This window comes from Brachionichthys hirsutus, chromosome 9 (genome assembly GCF_040956055.1).
Source record: "Brachionichthys hirsutus isolate HB-005 chromosome 9, CSIRO-AGI_Bhir_v1, whole genome shotgun sequence".
NCBI lineage: Eukaryota > Metazoa > Chordata > Actinopteri > Lophiiformes > Brachionichthyidae > Brachionichthys > Brachionichthys hirsutus.
In genome coordinates, this window is record NC_090905.1 from 3,100,472 (window position 1) to 3,120,967 (window position 20,496).

The 20,496-nt window shown below is 42.7% G+C and overlaps 1 protein-coding gene and 2 non-coding genes across 3 annotated transcripts in view; 2 read left to right on the plus strand and 1 right to left on the minus strand.

The window, feature by feature from the left end:
- The window catches only part of pde4ba (phosphodiesterase 4B, cAMP-specific a), a 70,780-nt gene extending 50,486 nt beyond the window's left edge, over positions 1-20,294 (minus strand). The window contains exons 1-2 of the mRNA XM_068743921.1: positions 20,253-20,294; positions 15,497-15,735 (exon numbers count right to left, since the gene is read on the minus strand). Coding sequence (XP_068600022.1) covers positions 15,497-15,735; positions 20,253-20,294 — 281 coding nt within the window. The remainder of the gene's footprint in view (positions 1-15,496; positions 15,736-20,252) is intronic.
- Positions 16,224-16,297, plus strand: trnan-guu (transfer RNA asparagine (anticodon GUU)). Its single transcript has one exon. It is a non-coding gene; the product is annotated as a tRNA-Asn (tRNA).
- trnan-guu (transfer RNA asparagine (anticodon GUU)) lies at positions 17,171-17,244 on the plus strand. Its single transcript has one exon. It is a non-coding gene; the product is annotated as a tRNA-Asn (tRNA).
- Positions 20,295-20,496: the final 202 nt, after the last annotated feature.

The following is a 20,496-nucleotide window of genomic DNA, read 5'->3' on the forward strand; positions in this document are numbered from 1 at the left end:
CGTCCCTCCGGCCACAAAAAAATCTATATCCCTCTATTGATTTCAATTACGATTAGTGTCATTAGGCGGCAGCTGTGACATAAAGTCGATGATCTGGTGCAGTAAATGTACACGTGGTGAAGGGTGGCCATTGTTTTGGAGGGGGCTGCAGAAGGAAAGCGAGGGAGCGAGAGGGTATTAATAAAATATCTTCTTAGCTCCACAGCAAAGCAGCAGACGGCGATGTGTTTGAGAGCCGCAATCCGTTTCCTGAACCCTCTAGTAGACTGAGCAGAGTGCAAAAGCAACTGGAAATAAGTGCGTTATCCTTTTGAACCCCCCCCAGGTGACATCCAAGAAGGAAAGTGTTTTTTCTATTAATAAGCACCTTTGCTTTATACATCGCTGCAGCGCGATTTAACTCTCGAAGCAACAACTTTACATATTTGTATGCTTTTGCGTAAAAAAAAGAAGCATTCAAGGCATCTTTTCTTCTCGGCAGAAGTTTTGTTCCTTTCAACTTAAATCCAAAGATGATTTCACTCATGTTGTTAATATTTTATGAGAAAAGAAAGTTTTTGCCTTATAAAAGCAATGCAGGTTTTGCTTTGCGTCGATGAGGAGCAAACCACATTTTGGATGACTTGTGATTAGAGAGGGAAGAGAGGGCTCACGGCCGCGTTGAATAAATGATGACTACGACGCAGATACCACTTTGCCTCCTGTGACACATGAGGAGCAGAAGAATAAGAAGGGAGTCGACCGCAACAAAGTACTGGAGCGAAAAGAAAAAAGAAGCAATGTGCAGAACAAGAACAGACAAGAGCGGAGGAGGAAGTGTCGTGAGGAATCAGCAGAAAGAGGAAGAAGCGAGCAAAGAAGGGATTTAATTATCCCAGTCAATAGGGGCAGAATAAACACTGTGTATATTCTGCACTATAAAAAACAGTGCAGAGTTGTGCAAAAGGTCTTCAAGAGGATATATAAATTAAAACTGAAGTATTAAGAATACTAAATAAACACAACAAGGAATATGATGTCATAAATATCTGATTGACCATTTACAGAAAATAGAGTTCATTAGGCAGCGTCACGTCCTGCGTTGGACGCCTCATTAAAAAGTTTGAACTACATGAGCATCAACAATTGTGGCGTCGCTGTATGCAGACGCAAATTTCCTTTCAACACAAGTTGATGTCAAAAATATATCATTAACACCAGTGATGTTCTCTTTATTTAGACCAACATTTGGGATGGATTGTTCACAAACAAGTGTTAATACTGCACATTTTGGCACTCCAGTGAAATGTGTTCCTCATTCACCTCCCAATGAAGTTTTTTGAATCCATATATTCCATCCTAACATCAATCTTAAGACATTTAGTGTGTTTTTTGTGTGTGTCGGTCGCTCTATGTGAGCGTGTTTATCTGCATGCCAACCTGGATTGTGTTTCCTCTCTTGTAGCTGAGTTATGATGATTCCTTCAAGCACTACAGTCGATTGATACATACAGGTTGTTTCAGCTTTTGCTGTAAATCCACATTTTAAAGAGATTATTTTGAAAAATACACAAGTGATTGGTTCACTAATAAAGATACAGGATTAGGAATTTAAAAAAACAAACATTTCACATATCCCTTGTCACTTGTGCTCCTTTTTCCATAGTGGGTAAGGGTGGTGCAGCAAACATATGGCTATACACGCCGCATCTTATTTTCATAGTAGATGAAGCATTTAAAAAAAAAAAAAACAGCATCAACAGTGGCTCCTTAAGGTCCGTCAGAAGTACTGGTTGCAACACGAGTCTCCCATTCTGGTTGTAGGGCACCAGGCTCATTAAGGACCTCTGGAGAGTGTATGAAAAGGCCTCTCTCAGTTTGTGTGTATAAATCAATGTGACACTAACTAAACAAAAGCTGCTGGAGCACTGGGATAATGAACAGAAATGGACTGGATGCAAACTGAATCTAAATCACGGGGCGTACTGGGTGGAAAGAGGAGAGCACTCAGGTGGAAAAAAGCACGAGGGAACAATCGAATATAAACTGCTGTAAAATTCAGAGCAGAATGTTTTATATTCACATTCGTCTTGGGCCTTCTGTAAGTCCAGGAAGTTTAAAACACAAGTCCACTGTACAATTAATGGTGTCATATGTTACGCTCAAATAAAATGGATTAAAGGTTCTCTGTAATGCTGTTAAAATCTAAGTCGCTGGGCTATGGTGAGCATGAGAAGACACACAAGGCTCTTTAGGGGGAAAATTAAATAAATGCATCATGCCATGTTCAAATTGTAAATCGGCTTAATTTTAAACAAAGAGAATAAAAGGATCAGCGTGTCAAATGGATGGCATGTACTACAGAAGTATGAAGTCATACAGTCGTACAAAAACAAGTGTTTAGCTCACAGAGAAATCAGCACTCAATGCTACAGAGTGCTCTGCACGCCACAGTGGATCCCACCTTTCTACGAAGCTCACAATGAACAAGAGGACTCTAATATTTTTCTAGTGCCCTCTCTTCCGTATGCCTGTGAGTCATCACTTCAGCACTTCAGTTTTTAAAGCAAATATGAAGCTGTGGGAAAAAAAATGGTTTTAATGATGGTGTTTACAAAAAAAAAAGTGTGATAAGCTGGGGATGAATATATTAGGGATATATAAACTCAAGAGAAATGAGCATTTTTCTCTGGATCTGCTTCTTGGCAAGTTCTTTAATACTACCTAATTCATAATGGAGGAATCCAGATCAGTTTTCCATGCAGTTTTGTGTGTTGTCACGTTTCAGGGATGCATCTGAATCTGCGTTATCTCAGCTGCATACTGATACCACGGCCATGGCTGTTCCCCCGTTTCAATACTGTGACCCAGTAAATATTCATCCCCATCCAAATAATCTCCCAGATCTGGATTATGATCTTGCACTGAATCCAATTCCAGTGATGGAATGTCATGACTTGTCCACGGCTGGCTATTATTATTACTGTTCCTGATAGTGATAAAATGTTAGAAAGACGTCCCATGTCATCAATTCTTCTTTGTCCTGAGATCAATATTGATGCAGAATCTCATCAAAGAGCATTGTAAAAGTTTGATGATATCTTGCAGACAAACAAAGGTGATCAATCGCTAACCTCAACCATCTGTACTGTTTTCGCTAATAATAACTGACGTTAAAACAGAGACCGCTTTTGAATGGTGGTTTTCATTGCTGCAATGTTCTTTTGCGATCTCTCAGTTGAAAGATTTAGTTCAAGCGCTTCAAAAACTAGATTTAGTTCGAGCGCTTCAAAAACAACAAAAAACAGTTTGATGAAATGTGTTTTTTGTTTTTTCATGCAAAGTGATTGTTGCATAAATGTATTTTGACATGTGAATCACATTTCCACAAAACACGGTCCAATGTCCCAACGTCATTCAAAGGCTTCCACGAATGTAAAAACAGCATTTCGCCGTACAAGTATTCACTGAATTACTCTGCCGTTCCAGATAAAGGGAGTAAACAAGTAAACGCATGATGGAAATAATCTAATCGCTTTGAAAAAGATCCAAATAATAATGTACCAAACCTAGCCCATCCATCAATTCCTCTTTTTCCTCCATATAATCTTCTGGGTTTACTGTGCCTCTCCCACACACACACACAAATCCTATTATTCCTGAGCACCAACAAACACTAAGCCATTCAGCCTCTCTAAAGGTCCGATTCCATTCACATCAGCACACACACATCACACACAGTTCATGTCACGCTGCATATCAAAGTGTGTGGGTGGTGAGTTCCCCATGGGCCTGTGGTGACAATGAGTCAAGGAGACAGGGGCTGTGTGCACGCAGGCTCACGCACCCACATCCACAAACCACAGGCACAGATGGACTTACTGTAAAAACGCCAAATCACCGAATCTTGAGCTAAAGCGTCGACACTTTGCTGTGTGAAGAGGCACCGGCAAAAAAAAAAGACTATGCCCATTAAACTCAGATAATGTGTCAATGTGTTGTTGAATTGTGTATTATTTTCATTTTCTGTGATATATACTGCAAAATGAAACGAGCATATGCTGTACATTTAATTATTGAATTATGATCGGCTTTGTTTGGAAAGACACACAACCCAAAATAAAATCCAATTCCAAATCCAGTGTCCGGCCAGAAGAAGAAAGACAACTCCAAAGTCTGCTCCGGGTCTTATCGCAGATCCCTGCTGAACAGTTCCGCCACGACCAGCGAGTCTGCAGAAACTCTGATTACAAAATACACATTTGCTGGATTTTTTATCATCCAGACAATGTCACAGACTCCAGAGAACATTATTTTGAGATGTCTGCAGAGACCCAGATGCAGACAAAGGTGCACAGTCTGATGCTGAGGATGTACTGGACGTCTCCAAAGAGGACATTGGCAGCTCAGAGACACAGCCTTAGCTAAAAGTTATGCTCAAAGAGAACTGCTTCCTGTCTCACCTCCACACATCGTCCAATCACTGCACCAAAATCATGTGAGGGAAGAGTTTCCAAGGCCAAGCAATTGAAAGTTCTGAAAATGCAAATTGCAGCTTGATAGACTGAAATCCTTTTTTTTCTCAAATAATGTTTGATTAAATTTGATCTCTTTCTAATCTAATTTTGCGTTAATTTTTAGTATAATATTTCACGCATTTGGCATGTGTGAAACAAACTGTTTCACATTTCATCACATTATCAAATGTTCTAAGTTCACTTTTCTCCAAATCTGTTTTTGCTATAAAAAAAATCTAAATAAAACACAAATAAAAAGGGCATTTGATTTCCTGGAGATTCTCAGTGATTCGCGTTGCATCTACTTGACTTAAACTAAATGAAGCTCACATTTAGATATTTTTTTGAGGGTGCAAACTAAACTTTGTGCATCCTTTGCATTGGAGAAATGATGGATTTGATGCATCATCGATTCAGCGTGACGATGCATGTTCTTTTTCATGCTCAGCTACCGCATAATTCCAGCTATAATCATTTCAGTTTGCGCTCGTTCCATAAGATAATGCACAATGCGGTTCTGCACATTGTTGCCGGCTGAATAACAATAGCACAACGATCAAGTAGGGGGGAATACGTCTTCCATAGAGCAGACAGCGAGAGAAAAGGCTGAGAAGAAATATACTGCCGCTTTGTGCTTACTTCAGAAAACAAATGCTGTGCCACTAATGAATGCTTGTGCTCGTCTGAAAGGTCTACACAGCTGGTCGTACGCACACATGCAAACCTCCACAAAGGCGAAGACACATGGCGTAGTGAGTAATATGTTAATGACACAGCTGTGTTCCCTTTAAGAGGGGATTTAAGAAGCACGCGCATGTCATCAACACACGCACGCGGTAAGAAGCACAGTATGAACAGATTCATGATCCTTCCAATATTCTCTATCGCCAAACCGAAGTGGAATTACTGAGAAAGTGACTGCTCTCGTGCTTTCTGTGTCATCCTCTCGCGCTGCTTCCCTCTGTTTCTCGACTTTATCACTCTAACAAGAAATGTCACGCGTCTCCACGAAAGGATTCAGCCATTACAGCCGAAATCGTTGCTGCCCTGACCGAAAAAAGCGCTCGTTCTAACATTTCAAGATGAGTTGTGCGCCACAAAAAATATATGCAAAATGCTGAGAATTGAAGGGGGGAGACGGGGCCTCTGCATCGTCCCAGAGTTCACTGCAAATGTCTCATTATCATCAAGGCTGGATGGCAGGAGAGACGGGGTTAGAGGTTGAGGAGGAGAGGAAAGAAGAGAAGGTGGAGGAAAGGAGTAGAGCGTCGAACATAATGAAGAGAAATTGATTTTCCGATGTTTTCTGAATGCTAACACTAAAGGCCACATGTTTACTAGGGCCCCCCCCCAGGATGAGTGCCGGCAACACTGCAGGCGCAACAAATGTTGATTGATGGAGCTATTTAAATCCAGTACATGTATACTAATCACTGTTTCACATTTACCAATCGCCCGTCAATGTAAATGTATTGAAATGAGTATACATGAGGCTGATGTGAGAATTTTATCACAGCTATTAAGCATGGCATCCATCCGTATGTAATACCGGACCTCAGGGTGTTTCAGTCCAGTCGGCTCATCCATTATCTGTACACAGCTGACACTTAGAGGCAGGTCGAAGTAAAAAAGAAAAATATGTAATTGATTCGTTATAATGCACTATATATGTATTCGATTCAGTCAAGCTTCATCTTGTGGATGTAGTTTGATTGATATTTATTGAGGAGTTTTAATCAATCTATTTCCAATCAGTATGAATGGATGAAAATATGACTTCCTGTGCAAAGTGGAAAACTCACTATAGGAGTGTAGATCGCACTGAATAGAGTTTTTCTTGTTTTATAAGTAGGAGATCATGCTAATGTTCCTGTTTCTATTGAGAAACATATTTGGAATACATAGAGAAAACATGGTTTTAAAAAGTGCTCCTTAAATCCAGGCATCTTTAATGAGGGGGGGGGGTAAAGGAGAACCTTAACGAACACTGGCAAAACCTCACTCCTTCATTATACCACCGTCTAAAAAGTCACATCTGCAGTGGTTTCTTCTTCCTGTCATGACTTCTAATGATAGTGTGTGTTTAGACAGCTGGTTCAAATGCACGTGATTCAAATAAATGAAACCCTGCATGCAAAGCAGCGCGTTCGCAGCGGGGTCAAAGGGATCAGTTTGCTCTTAAGGCTTACCTCTGGTCAGTGAAGTGTTTCAATGTCAGAAAGTCAAGAGGTCAAACAGACAACAAGGCAATTCAATGCGGAAGTTTTGTTTACAGTGTTTGCATGGGTTTCCTCTGGGTGTGCCACCAATTAGGATGAAATATTTAGGAGGCGATGTTAAATATTCAGACACTGGCCTTGACAAAGGCGTCGGGTTGGAGCAGGTCTTGTTCTCTCGGTGCTGCATGATGGAACCTCCAGATACTTCAATGCAGAAAACAAACTGTACCTCTTCATGCATAAAAACATAAAGCCTATCTTAATTTGGAAATTGAGCATCTCTGATGCTGCTTATTTTTGAGTAGGCATAGATTAAAATCTACAGCCAGGAAGAATTATGTAATTAATGAGCAGTTACGACGTCAACAAGCCGTGTGTGCTGATGAAACATGTCACCCTTAACTTGCCACGTGCTTTCATCCCTTAAAAATCCCAATCCCGGTGAAGATAACCACGAGCCGTGCACACAAACACGGCCCCTGCGCTGTCAAACTCCTTCACCCATCCGTGATAGTTTCTGCTTGGCCGGTTCAGTGAGGGAAGGCGAGTGGGGGAGTGGGGGAGTGGGGGGGTGGCCTGGTTCCAGATCTCTGACTCACCGGCCACATCACCAAATTTATCAGTGACTCAACAGGTCCAAATGGCCGATTTATGGTCGGTGAAACAGCTGAGCCAATCAGAACCGCTGCAGGGAGGACAAATACGGGTAATATTAAAAAGCAGCGTTAAGATAAAGAGGATCCACTGAGCTTTGTCATTGAAATACCAAATGGCTTAATTTTTTTTTTCTTATCCAGGAGGCTCAACATTCCATTGCAAGACCGGTTTGTGATTTAATGGATTTACAGTTCTTCAGACAGTAAAGCTCACAAACTAGTCAGCGCACACATACCTCCTAAATGTCAAACAATATGCAATGCAGACCTGAGCACAGATCGACCCGGCGCCGCTCCAGAGGGCTGTTTAAGATGTAGAAGTCAATGCGAGGTGAATAGAAACCTGGATTACTTTATGCACACTCCGAGACGTATGACGTATGGAAATAACAAGAGATATCCTGATGGAGTTAGAACTGCAACACTTCAAATCTGGCTTAACATCTTCTATCATTCCCGCTCTCCAAACAGTTCAAATCAACTTTGTCTGAAAAAGATATGCACCATTTTCACAACCGACAGCCTCCAGTTCTCAGTGCGTAAAACACACACACACACACACGTCAAGCCGTCCCTAACAACCACGATAAGATGGTTTCTGTTGAGTCACAGAAGTGAGTGGAGAAAGAAACAAATCAATAGCCGATGGAGAGCCGGACAGACTGCCGAGGGATGCTCAGGTTGACATTTAAGCTAAGGTAAATAACCGTCTGTGTTTTGCTACCTTTGGTTGTTTTTGCAGGGACTGATTCCTCGATGGTAGACGAGTTCTGGTTTTCTTTTCTTCTGTTTGTCCGTCTCACTCTTTCAGCACATACAATCTACCATTTCCTTCACTCCAACACTTTATCCATCCGTCTAGCTTCCTCCAGCATCCCTTCATCTCATGGGAAAGCATCTGATGGATGGATCAATACGCAAGAAGAGGCCATGCTTAACGCAATTAAAGTTAGTGTGGCCAGATATGAGACCATCCAAAGTGTTTTTATCTTTCACATATATTTAGGTGTGATGTAGGTGCGAGGTGATATTTAGCACGTTATTTAACATCAAACATTGAGTTGAGGAAAGAGGCATATTTTCCCACCCCCCTTTCTTCCTATTCCCATGACGGTTTCTCCCATCCCTCCCATCTCCACAAATCCCTCCTTAATGTTCTTTTAGAGTGAGTGGAAAACAGAGCGGTCATACGCTCCAGCGAGCCATCAAACATTTACGTCGTGCTGCATTGGAGTAAAAAGAAGAAGAAAAAAGAAAGAGAGAGAGAGCTGCCAAATAGAACCATTCGGATAGGAATAGAGAGAGTGATGCCTGAAGGATTCCCAGGTAAGTCATTTTTTACAGCGGGTGGCATTGTTATATTTTTGGGACAAACGCAGTATAAATAATGGCGTGTAATAAGCCAAGTGATGGCGTGATCCTACCAATTACATTACTGCAAGCTAACATATTGTGTCTGTTGAAAACAAGAATGAAAGTTGAAAACACCGGATAGCGCTTGGGAAGTTACCATCATCCCCATAACTTCCTCCTCCTGCATGTGGAAATGACTGCTAATGTTTTACCTTTGGGCTCTTTCTTACCGCCTGTTCGCTCCCCCCCTCCCCCCGTCCCCTTTTCCATCTTCAGCTTTTTACCTGCCGCTCCTTGAGATTTGCAATGAGTGAGCAGTTACGCCCCACTTTCATTTTCCAAGGGCACTTCATGGTGAACCTGGCCCTTAATTGCCTGTAATAGGTGCCTTTGTGTCTTTGGATCAAGCCCATGAAGCGGACTCGACTGTGACAGCTGACATCTTAAATGTTTTCTAAATGGAGGCATTCTTTCTGTCTTTTCTTTTTCCCCACACACACACACAAATCTCTGTCTCTCGGCTCAGACAGAGGCTATACCATGAAAGAGAGGAGAGATAAACAGACATGCGTCTCCACAGTGACTGCTGCTCTGGGGGGGAGGACAGCACCAGTCATACACAGAGGAAAAGAGTCATGATATTCAGATACATGTGTCCACAAAGCACCATTAAAAAAGGAGACACGGATGTCAACGTGACACATAATTTGTCTTCCATCATAGCACACAGGAGCAGATTCATATTCCATCGTCAAAGCCGTGAAAGGCCATCTTATCTTTTTTTTAACCGCCCACTTGAATACATCGCAGATATGTACACTACATCTTTATGCTCACGTCTTAATCTTTTGTAGACGGAGGATTTCACGAAAGAAAACAAAGCCCATCGGGTTCATTACAACTTAACCTTCAGAAATATACAGTCAGATCTGTTTGGACGGGGGGGGGGGGGGGGGGGGGGGAGAGTCACCTTGAGCCGTCGTAGGCAAATCCCAGCTGCTCTTTTCAAATCCATGGCTTCAAATCTATACATTGCGTAACACATCAAGCATGCCCTTCACAGCGCCTGACTGATGCTAAATGAAAAGGTATGCTCGGGGACTTTGTGTAGGGGGGGTAATAATAATAATGCTAATATTCAGAGACTGTGTGAGTCATAGAATTGTATTGATGACGTAATCTTGGTCGATTGAGAAAGTTACACCAGCAGGCTTCTGGGGTTATTCTAGGGAGATGTGGAATACACAATAAAATGTTAATGGAAGCATCAAGTGAGGCTGAGATGAATGAATCCTATCACGCACACGCGCACACACGCACACACACACCTTCACCTCGGTACTGGGCAGAGATATATAGCATCAAAATGGTGGACAGGGGATTCTGCTAAATGTTTGTTTTTGTATTATTATGTAATACTCTAACCCAATGAATCACCAGACAGCAGTCGTAGTACACATCTCCACAGTTCCAAAACTCTTGTTTTCTTTCAAGGAGTGACGTCTTTCTACATCCTTTATGCGCTCATCTTATCTCTCCTTCCTAATCCTTTCCACATCCCTCAACCCCTGCACCTTTCCGCCCACCCCCTCTGATCCTTCCTGTTTTTTTCTCCTCCCTCCACTCCTTTCATTTAAAAAATACAAAAAAAAATCCCCTGGTCTTACCAAGTATGGGCTACAGTGAAGCGTCGCCTCTGTCGGATGCTCTTGTTGACCATCAACTTGCGGAAAAGGCGCGGGGAGCTTCTCGGGGACAATTTGGGTGACGTGGCGCCCCTCTTTCCTCCCGCCACACCTGGCATTTTGGGAGGCTCCAGTTCCAGGTGCATGTGCTCCTTGAATGTCCGGATGCAGGAGTCCATCTCAACGCTCAGCTCGTTGGATGACATCCCTGCGGGGTGGGTTGAACCCCGTTTCCAATCTGGCCCCTTTCGGTACAGATCAGCCAATCACATTAAGATGATTTTGTCCTCTTCTTGCCTTATCCAGACGTAAAGAAGTTCACACTGGGTTGAGATGATGTCTGACGTATGACCTCTGCTTTTTAATCCTTCCCCCTTTTTCTTGTTCTTCACTGGTTTAGGGATTAGCCTACAAGCAGTCGTGCTTTTGCCCCTTGTGCACCGTGCTTCACGGGAGTTTCACCAACAGCAGAGTCACATACAGCTCCTCCAAGGAGAAAAAAAAAATCCTCTTCTCAACACTCCCTTTCTCCCATCTCCCTCCTGCTGTTTGTGGCTGTCGGATGCACGCTCTGTTTCTTCTGCGTCCCTTTGTTTCTGTCGCCGCTAAATGCAACCTCAGGACCAACTCTTTCTCCTAGTCCATCCAGACAACTTGATGTTCAAGTATCTCCCTCATGAAAGATTCAGAGAGGCTAAAAACTGCTCTCTGCCTCCTCCTGCCGTGCTCTCCCCTCCATCTGTGCAAACAGCCCCCACCTCTCCCATAGGCACTCCTGGTGTGGCACAAAGTGACTCCCACTGATGCCGAGCCTCAAGTCAGATTTTCCCTCGCTTGCCGAGTCAGAGCGGCGAGCGCAGCGCAGCGCACAGGCAAACGCTTCACTTGCTGTTTCATTCAGAATATCCACATAGATCTGAGCGCAGGCACGCAGTGAGAGAAGGCCACACCCCCTCTGTTCATGATTGGCTGCTGGTTGTTGTGACGACAGGCAGGCAGGCACAGTAACAGGTTGTCAGATTTATTATTTATTTCACGTTTAGCCAGGATTTGTGTTAATGTTGCAGAAGATGCCGTGACCTTTTAGTGCAGCAGGCAATTATTGCGTGCATGCCAAGAAAAAAAGAAATATGGCAATTTGGAACGGTAAACAGCTTCGCTGGAGTCGGCGAGGAGAAAATACATGCCGTTCAAAGGTCAGCTGATTCAAATAAACCCCAACACAAGCAACTCAAAGTGTGTCTGCAGCCAGAAGCCAATCGCACATTAAATGCATATTCCATCAATGTGTCTCATGCAAACACAGAAAGAACGAATGGCTTGACAGTCATAGATCCACACAAAGGGCTCTGTGTAATGAAAAGAAGAGCAGCATTATTACCCTTAAGGCAGATGGACAGAGATGGTGCTGGAGAAAAACCCAGCATCCAAGAAGCACATCAGAGGAGGCAGAGCTGGCTTTGGTTGTGAGTCACTGATGATTCTGAGACATCTCATGAAATTATTGCCAATTAAATGTTTTTTTTAACGATGGTTTGTATAGGAAGAAGAAGCAAGCACTAATACGAGACATCGTAGGAGCACAAATAGCCCAGAATGTGACGGCGGGTGATTTTAATCAGTGATTCATGGCATTCTCATATTTCATATTCCAGTACAAATAATCAAATAGTCAAACAAAATAAGGATACTTGGAAATAGAAGGAATTCAATTGCTTCTATTTATATATTAATAAGACAGCCCAGCAGTATTTAGCCAGGGAACTCAAAAGACCATAAAATAAACTGCAATAATTTTTAATTCAATCTAGAATGCCAGTCGTGGAGCACATGCCTCCACAAGATCAAACAATCCTGCTCCGTCCCCACAGCTCCTTAAAGCATTGTGGAAACTGGTTCAGTCTGATTCAGGACAATGTTGAGGGAAGTTATAAGAATGTTCTGGATCCAAGCCATTAAATGAATCTACACCCCGTCTTTCACCAAGCTTTGTGAAAATCAATCCAGTGTTCTTCGTATCATCCTGCCGACAAACCGACAGACCAAAGCAATGAGAGGACACGATTGAAGACTTCCAAAGTATAACACTTTTTGAACTTTTGTTTCTACCTTGGGGCGCATGAGTCACTGCTCAGAAGTGAACTCGCGTCAACAGTTTTATGAGGAGACTTCAAGGAGACAACTACAAGCAAATCTTCTGATTGTTTTTTCCTGTCTGCAAACAAGCAGAGCTTTTGTTGCTTGCTGACACCGTGAAAGGTTTGCACTTCTTGCGGGGATGGGTTCATGGAGCAGCTGGTGGCAATGTACACAAGCAAATGAATGGGTTGCTGAAAATTCAGAAACATTCCCAAACATAAGACCACCGGTCTGATTCAACGAATGAGCATTTTGAGAAGGATTTTTTAAGGTTGTTAAGGACAAGCTGTCTTGCATTAAAAATTATCATCTTCATATGACCTAAATGAAGTTAAATGTGCACACACGGCGGTCTGTGCATGTGCTGCGCTCATACTACTACTAACGTACTTTCGGCTTGTCCCGTGGAGTCGCCACAACAAATCAATGTTCTCCACTTCACACTGTCCTTTGCATCGTCCTTATGCATCTGCTGCGCTCATAGCCGAAGAGATTAAGGGACTACTTGGGTCTAATGTCGGATCAGTTGCTGCTCCCGTGAGCATTGCTTCCCTTTAAAATAGTGTGCATTAATGTGCATACATAACTGCTTTTGCAAGGTTGATCAGTCATGTAGACACAAATAATGAATTGATTCCCATACTTGATCTGGAAAGGATATTAAATTGATAAAGACTAAACAAAGGATGTCGATGGTTTTCTGCAATAATGGGAGCACGAAACTGTAAAGAGAGTCCATAAGGAATTTGGAATTGAATAACCGAAGCCGTTTTCCTGTGATGGCTTGACATCCTTAAACAGGAAGCAATATAACGAGGCACTTATCCGTGGCATGCATGAAGGATGCGTTACACGAAGATTGCGATACAGGCGTATTTTCTGCGATTTTGTTTTCATGCAGAAACTACTTGACAGATTACCATGAGGCAGTGTGGAATGTGGGGCACATACCAATTAAGAAACCATCAAAACTTGGAGTGGGTCTGAGCACAAAGGCGGATCCGTGAGTTGTGAGGTAGTTATTTTCATAAATTGTGCACAAGCTACTTGACACAGTTCCATGAAAGTCTTTAGATTACTTAGAACTGCAATTAGAATTCAGAATTTATTTCATTCAAGGAGACAGATCAATTATTTTCTCTGTGCTATTTTAATCCTTGCACTGCTCTAACGTGAGATATGATTTTTACATCTGCCTGGACTGGCTTAGCCTTTGTTCATACTGAAGTAAAAACCCTTGGTCTGACTGTGCGGGTAACCCACAGCCACGGTAAAGTGCAGACACGCTGCAAATCTGACCGGTGTCGTCCCAACCCGGGCTGAGCAGGAGATCCAAATATAACTGCAAATCAACTTTGTGACATTACAGAGAGCATTAGTTTGGATTTCCAACAGAATCATTTATGACAGCAAGCGCTGACCTGGACTTAACCTTCACTGACAGATGTTTAATCAGGCCTTTCTCATGCCTCATGTCTGAATGTAGCGGTAAAAAAAAATGAAAATACAGTGAATCTACAGCACATAATAAAACATTCTTACAAAGAATATCACCGTCTGAAGTCCGATGCACGCTTACAATAATAGAGTGAAAAATACAAAACTAATGAACATTTGTTCCTGGAGGTTTGCAAGCAGCCGGCTATCAACAGCAGTCATTAGAGAGTAAGTGGTAACGCAGAGCTCAGCTTAATGCATTCAAGGCATTTGGTTAAGCTACACAACGTTAAGGTCGAATTAACTTTAAGCATGTTCTGCAAATATATGCATTTTCTTTCAATTAGCCCTGATCTAATGATAAAGGTCTCTATTCTGTACATGCGCACATACACTGCGTCTGATTCCATTGTTGTAAACACACCAGACCACACACAATTTCAGCAATCAATCCGATAGACAGTCTGAGCCTTGAAGCAAATTGTGCACGTCAGCGGGAAAATTAATTGAATCCTAAAATAACTTCCTGCTCCTTCGTCCTCCTCCTTCCAAACATTGATGAAATCATTTCAAATAAATCCAAGTAGGAAAGAGGGGATTGAGAAGAGACGAGGTAAGTGCTGATGATGTTATTTAAATACGTTTTACAGGCAGATGTAAACACACAAGGAGGGGAATAAACACTGGAGGACCTTCTGCGAGGTTTTGCTGACCCTGATGTTTAGTAGCTGCCATGCCTGAAGGAGAAAGCTTTTTAAAACAGGGAAGAGACAACAGAGAAAAGCTCACAGGGGAAAACACGGCTGCCTCCACCACCATGGTCACCGACGGCTGACACACACCTCACCTTCTATAAAGTCTGCAGCTGTCTGAGTGGTCTGTACAGTCATCAATAAACTCACTGTCAAAGGAAAGGAAAGGAAGTCATCATTAGATCAATTGTAATGGGTTATAAATGAAATGAAACACGAAAGCTCCCTGTTATAGATCCTAAGGTAGTCAACTGTGTGCGTGTGTGTGCGTGTGTGTGCGTGTGTGTGCGTGCGTGTGTGTGCGTGCGTGCGCGTGCATTCGGTGATCTATGCTCACACTGCACTCTCCTGGAAGAAGTAGAAATTGCAGCGCTGCAGGCATTCCCTCAAATTATTTCCCCACAGGCGCGAGTGCATGCGTGATCTCAGACTTCAAACGTGAGCAATCGATGGATTTTAACTGATTTAAATTTAAAAGAGCCATCTTGCAAAGTGATATCGTCTTGAGCTGCAACAATGACCTGATAGATGAATTGGTCAGTGGTCTGAAAGGTTTTTCTGGTCCAGTGCTCAGAGTGATCCTTTTCCATCGTTACACGACCCACACAAATCACATGTTGTTGTTCTCCAAAATGAAACAACAACAATAAAACCTTCTTTAATTACTCTATCATGTTGTTTGACCCCTCATTAGGTGGCTTTACATTCTTCCACCACAACTGAGCAACATCAGGCGCCGTTTCCATCTATTCTCCTCACCATTCAGGATCGACCGGGGTGATGTCGATCCGAGGAGGGGCTCCAAAGGGCAAGGACGTTGGCCTGACCATGATCTCATCGTCAGGCGTCCGCGGCCTCTCTCCCTGACGCCAAGACAACGGGGGCAGTTGAAGGTTGCCAGATAAACGGCGCCGGCCACGGCGTAGGTCAACACCCAGCGTGCAGGACGGAGATGTGAAAGACTCACTGAGGCAGCAATCTGGAGGATCGTTGCTGTCCTGGGAAGAAAAAGAAAGGATGGAAAAAGCACATAAACATTAATTTGGAAAGAGTGTGGAATAAAGTCAATGCTGTGTCACTTCTTAAAGCATAAACTCTTTATACCAGCTCTAGGGGGCGCCACAGGCTTGGATCTGACTAAAGATGACGCATCAAAAAAAATAAATCACATCCGTCCAGCCACAATTTCTGGCAATATATTATAATCAAGAATCAAGAATCAAGAATCAAGAAATCTTTAATGTCATTCATACACTCTCATGCACGAACGAAAAACAGCACTCAGGTCCCAGCTCGAGGCACACAACACACATTCATTCAACTTAAAGTAAATATATATAAACACTGCCTTGCAACCATAATTTGAAGTCAGTTAGGGTACATGCAATACATATAGACACATATAGACAAAACAATCGGCAAGCCGAAAACCCCATAACATCACCTAGCAACACAGTCATGAAACAAACCGCTCTCCGGTACAGCAGTCTCTGTGGCGCAATCGGATAGCGCGTTCGGCTGTTAACCGAAAGGTTGGTGGTTCGAGCCCACCCAGGGACGTGCCAGTTTTTGCGAAAATTATTATCCTCGCCCAAATTAAGTGAATGATGAACATTACAGCAATAGCGTTTGTTCTTCTGCGCAAACCAATTTCACCATTTATAAAAGAAATGCATGCTCATTGGGGAATACCGTGATTGGATATTAATTATTTACCAGGTAGGAGGATACATGCGTGTCCTTCTAAATCAATAACACAATAATAATACGTCATTGCCTTTTTAGTCCTGACTGAGATGCATTTGGGAACCAACTTGTCTTTTGCCTCAAACACCTACATCACATGAATGTTAATGCAGACTGTTACGCACGACGCCAGAGTAACGCAGAAGGGGGAGGAGGCGAGCAAGGCGCTTTTGTTCTTTCACCGTCAAATTCAGATTGTTATTCCGGTATTTCCCCCGCCCAGCATGGGGCCACTCACACAGCTCAAAACAGAAGAGTATCTACCAAAGAGAAAGGGGAAACCATAGTTTTGACTGTTCATCATACCAAGTCCCAAACCTCGCCGTCTCCAATTCCAAATCCAGAGCAGACCTTAGTTCTCAGCCGTGTAGGGCGGCGCTGCGCCCGGTGCCAGTTCCTGGGCTCCGTCCGTCCAGCCCGGTTTCTGTTCTCCTCCGTGTCCGAGTCCAGCGCCTCTTCACCTGTTCTTGGTAATTAACTACCAGGTGCGTGGTTGAGGTCAGCATTACGTTCAGCGCCGGCCACGCATGGATCGACGTGAATAAAAATCACCTGGCATAACCAAAAGCACTGTTACTGATTCCACGGCCAACGTTGCGTTCACACAAAGCACTGGGGCATACTAAAGGCCTGCACTGTAAACTGACTGGCTGTGATCGAATATGGAAATCTACTCGCCGCTCGCATGTCTCTGTGGCGCAATCGGATAGCGCGTTCGGCTGTTAACCGAAAGGTTGGTGGTTCGAGCCCACCCAGGGACGTGGTTCTTTTGCGCTTAACTAACAGGTTCGATTCAAAGCAAATAAATACTATCCTCGACCAAATTAGGTGAATGATAAGCATGACAGCACAATGTTTATTCTGCGCAACCCAATTTCATGAGGTTCATAGAAAATGCTGATTGAGGAAGACCATGATGGGATATTAATTATTTACCAGTCCCTGTGGAACAAAAAGGTTAGTACTTTAAGGCTTCCCAGCAGCTTAAGTCCTTCATGTAATAATAATAAAAAAGTATTTAACAATAAACAAATACAACCATTCTTCACTTCACTTTTATTGATTTGTTTTACCGCATATACACACATTTTCCACAACATTTATGGGACACGTAAGACACAATTAAGGAACATATAAGACACAAAGTAGAGCATCATCGTTGTAAAGGTTTTAAATATTGTACGTGATAAAAACGTACACAGGCAGGGTCACCTCCTTTCTGTGGCATTCAGGGCCATGATGGAGAGTGGGACAAAAGAGAACTGATATCTATTTTTAGTAACCGCGGGGAGTGCCAGTCGAACACACCGATGGAAGCAGCTTAGTATATTCCGGATTTAGGGGATGATTTTTGTCCCTGCGAATCAACTTCGCTTTCTTCAGCACTGCTTCCTTGTTGGACTAATTTTGTTACACTGGATGCTGCTACTGGGGATCGTGCAATCACTGTTGTGTATATATTTAGTTTTAAGTTGAATGAATGTGTGTCTGTTTTTGGTGACTGTTTGTTGTGCGCCTCGAGCTGGGACCTGAGTGCTGTTTTTCGTTCGTGCATGAGAGTGTCTGAATGACAATAAACATTTCTTGATTCTTGATTCTTGATTCAGCAGGTGAAGCTGAAGAACTTCATCCAGACTGCTGAAGTTCACTCTACCTTTGATGCTACCCGAACAATTTTCCTCAAGCAGTTTTTGTCCTTGATGGCGAGGTTACCGTACCAACAGATAGCAGCAGAGAAAGTGAGGACGGATTCAATGAAGGCACGGTTTAGCTTAATCTTTAAACAGAGATCTGTGGAATAAAACAGAGTTTGCTGTTTTATTGTCCGTCAGTCAGTGCCGGAAACTCCACTTCAAGAATAAGACAAATGTATGGGTACGGGAGGGAGTAACACAAATATGGGATGCATTTGCATCAAGGCGAAGAAATTTCATGAGAACTATGACAGGCGTTGTCTGATAACTATCACATGATGATGGGATGTAAATTGTCTCTATGGTGCAATCAGTTAACCAACTGACAGTTGCCCACTGACACACATCCCTGTGGGGATTCAATTATAATTCAATCAGAGAAAGTTACCATAAAATGCACCTTTAGAGATAAGCATGCAACCTTGCATAAATGTGCAGAGCGGTTTGCCACCAGCGGCAAAGCGTTCAAGCGAAATCATTTTGGAAAAGCACTGAAGCAAAACCCCAAACATGTCAAGATGGAGAGTCAAAGCTGATAACATCAGAGGTGTGAGCTGCTTGGCAACGAGACCATTACGCATCTGGGGTAAAGAGACATTATCCAATCTGTCTGCCTCTCAGCATGCTTCAGTCCAATAACACTCACGCCATAAGATGCGACGTCTGTCAGTCAAACTGACATGAATGTACAAAGATCCAGTCTTTGGGCATTCTGCTAATCACCTAAACAAAAATCTACAATGCACCAAACTGAACCGATCCAAGCTCCAGCTCCAAGGTGAAACCAAACATTAATCTAAACACGCTCGGACACATGCAGTATCTTTGCACATTTAAACCTCCAAAATCCAATCCAAGATAAAGATCACTAGCTATAATCCAAATCCTTTCAGTTTAATCCGATGACAATACCCCACCTCATCACACCTAATTGATTTAGGAAAGCAATCATTTGCCCTATCGGACGTTTGCGGGAGGCATTCAATTTGCCAGAGGCGCAAAGTTGGATCACAGCTCATTAACCTCAGTCTGGTACTCAATGAGTAAATGCTGCCAGGATGGGAGCCTTGATACTTGGATGGATCCCATGGTTAAATTATGACGCCAAGATCTGCACTTGCCAAAAACAGGGAGCAGATGGAGAACAATCTCGAACATTCCCATAATTTTGAATGTGATATCGTGATGATTAAGTCTGACGATCAGCATTCACAACCACCGGGTCTCACATACTCATAAGACAATACCCGGCTCTGAGCCTCCTCGCCGCTCAGAACAGAGAAAGCGCAGGTGTGGTCAGCACCGGTCACCTGAGGCCGTGACACGATGTGCTGGTTTGAGGAGCGTAGATGTCTAGACCTTTAACTCCTTCAGACTCGGGGAGTCACTCAAAGAGAAGCATTGTTGAAAGAAAAAAAAAAAACATGCAACTATACTGGAATATATTTACAGGAAAGGCTGCTGAATGGAAAATGAAACAAAGATGTAGTGTTGAAACTGGGCTAAAGTCTATTTTGCCCGTAGCTAAAATACACTTTTAGCTACGGGCAATTTGAGTGATGGTACAAAAACCACTTCTGTGAAGTGCACCTGTGCTTTTCTGTTCATAGTGGTCACGTATCTTATAAAAGTACAGGTGCTGTATACTTTAGCTGCACCAACCTTGTCTCCTGTAATTAAATGCCAATTGATTCCACTTATTTATGTTTTAATCTACGCATGTACAGCACTTTGTATCAGCTACGGTTGTTCTAAAGTGCTTTATAAATAAAACTGAGTTGAATTGAGATTTAATTCTATTAAATTCCCTTGAAGATGCCGCTCAGGAGTTCAGAGATGTAGGCGGATGTCAAAAACCTGCAAGCTTGGAGTCTTAGAATAATTGTGTAAATCAAACTGTTTGATTCTCTAATAATTGCTCACGATCCAAACTGTTCCAGACAGATTTTAGTCTGCCGCTCAGTGTTTGTGTCTCTTTTCCTGTTCGTATCGTAGAATTTCAGAACATGTGGTTTAGGTGGTTCTCGACTCAGAACAATAAAAAAGAAGTTTCTCTTGTGACAATGGACACTTACGTTATTGGGGGACACCGCAAGAACACTCCTGCTTTTCCTCATGTTGCCCCTTCGATGTTCAGACACAGCTGCTTCACATGCACTCCTGCAAATGAGACATATACCAATAATTATATTTGTATAAATCACCTGTGATGCACAATTTGATAATGTTAGCGAAATTCTCATTAAAGTGACAAACAAAGGCTGGCTAGTTATCTGGGTACCTCCCCACTCTTCATCTAATTCATCTTAATGGCTCGAC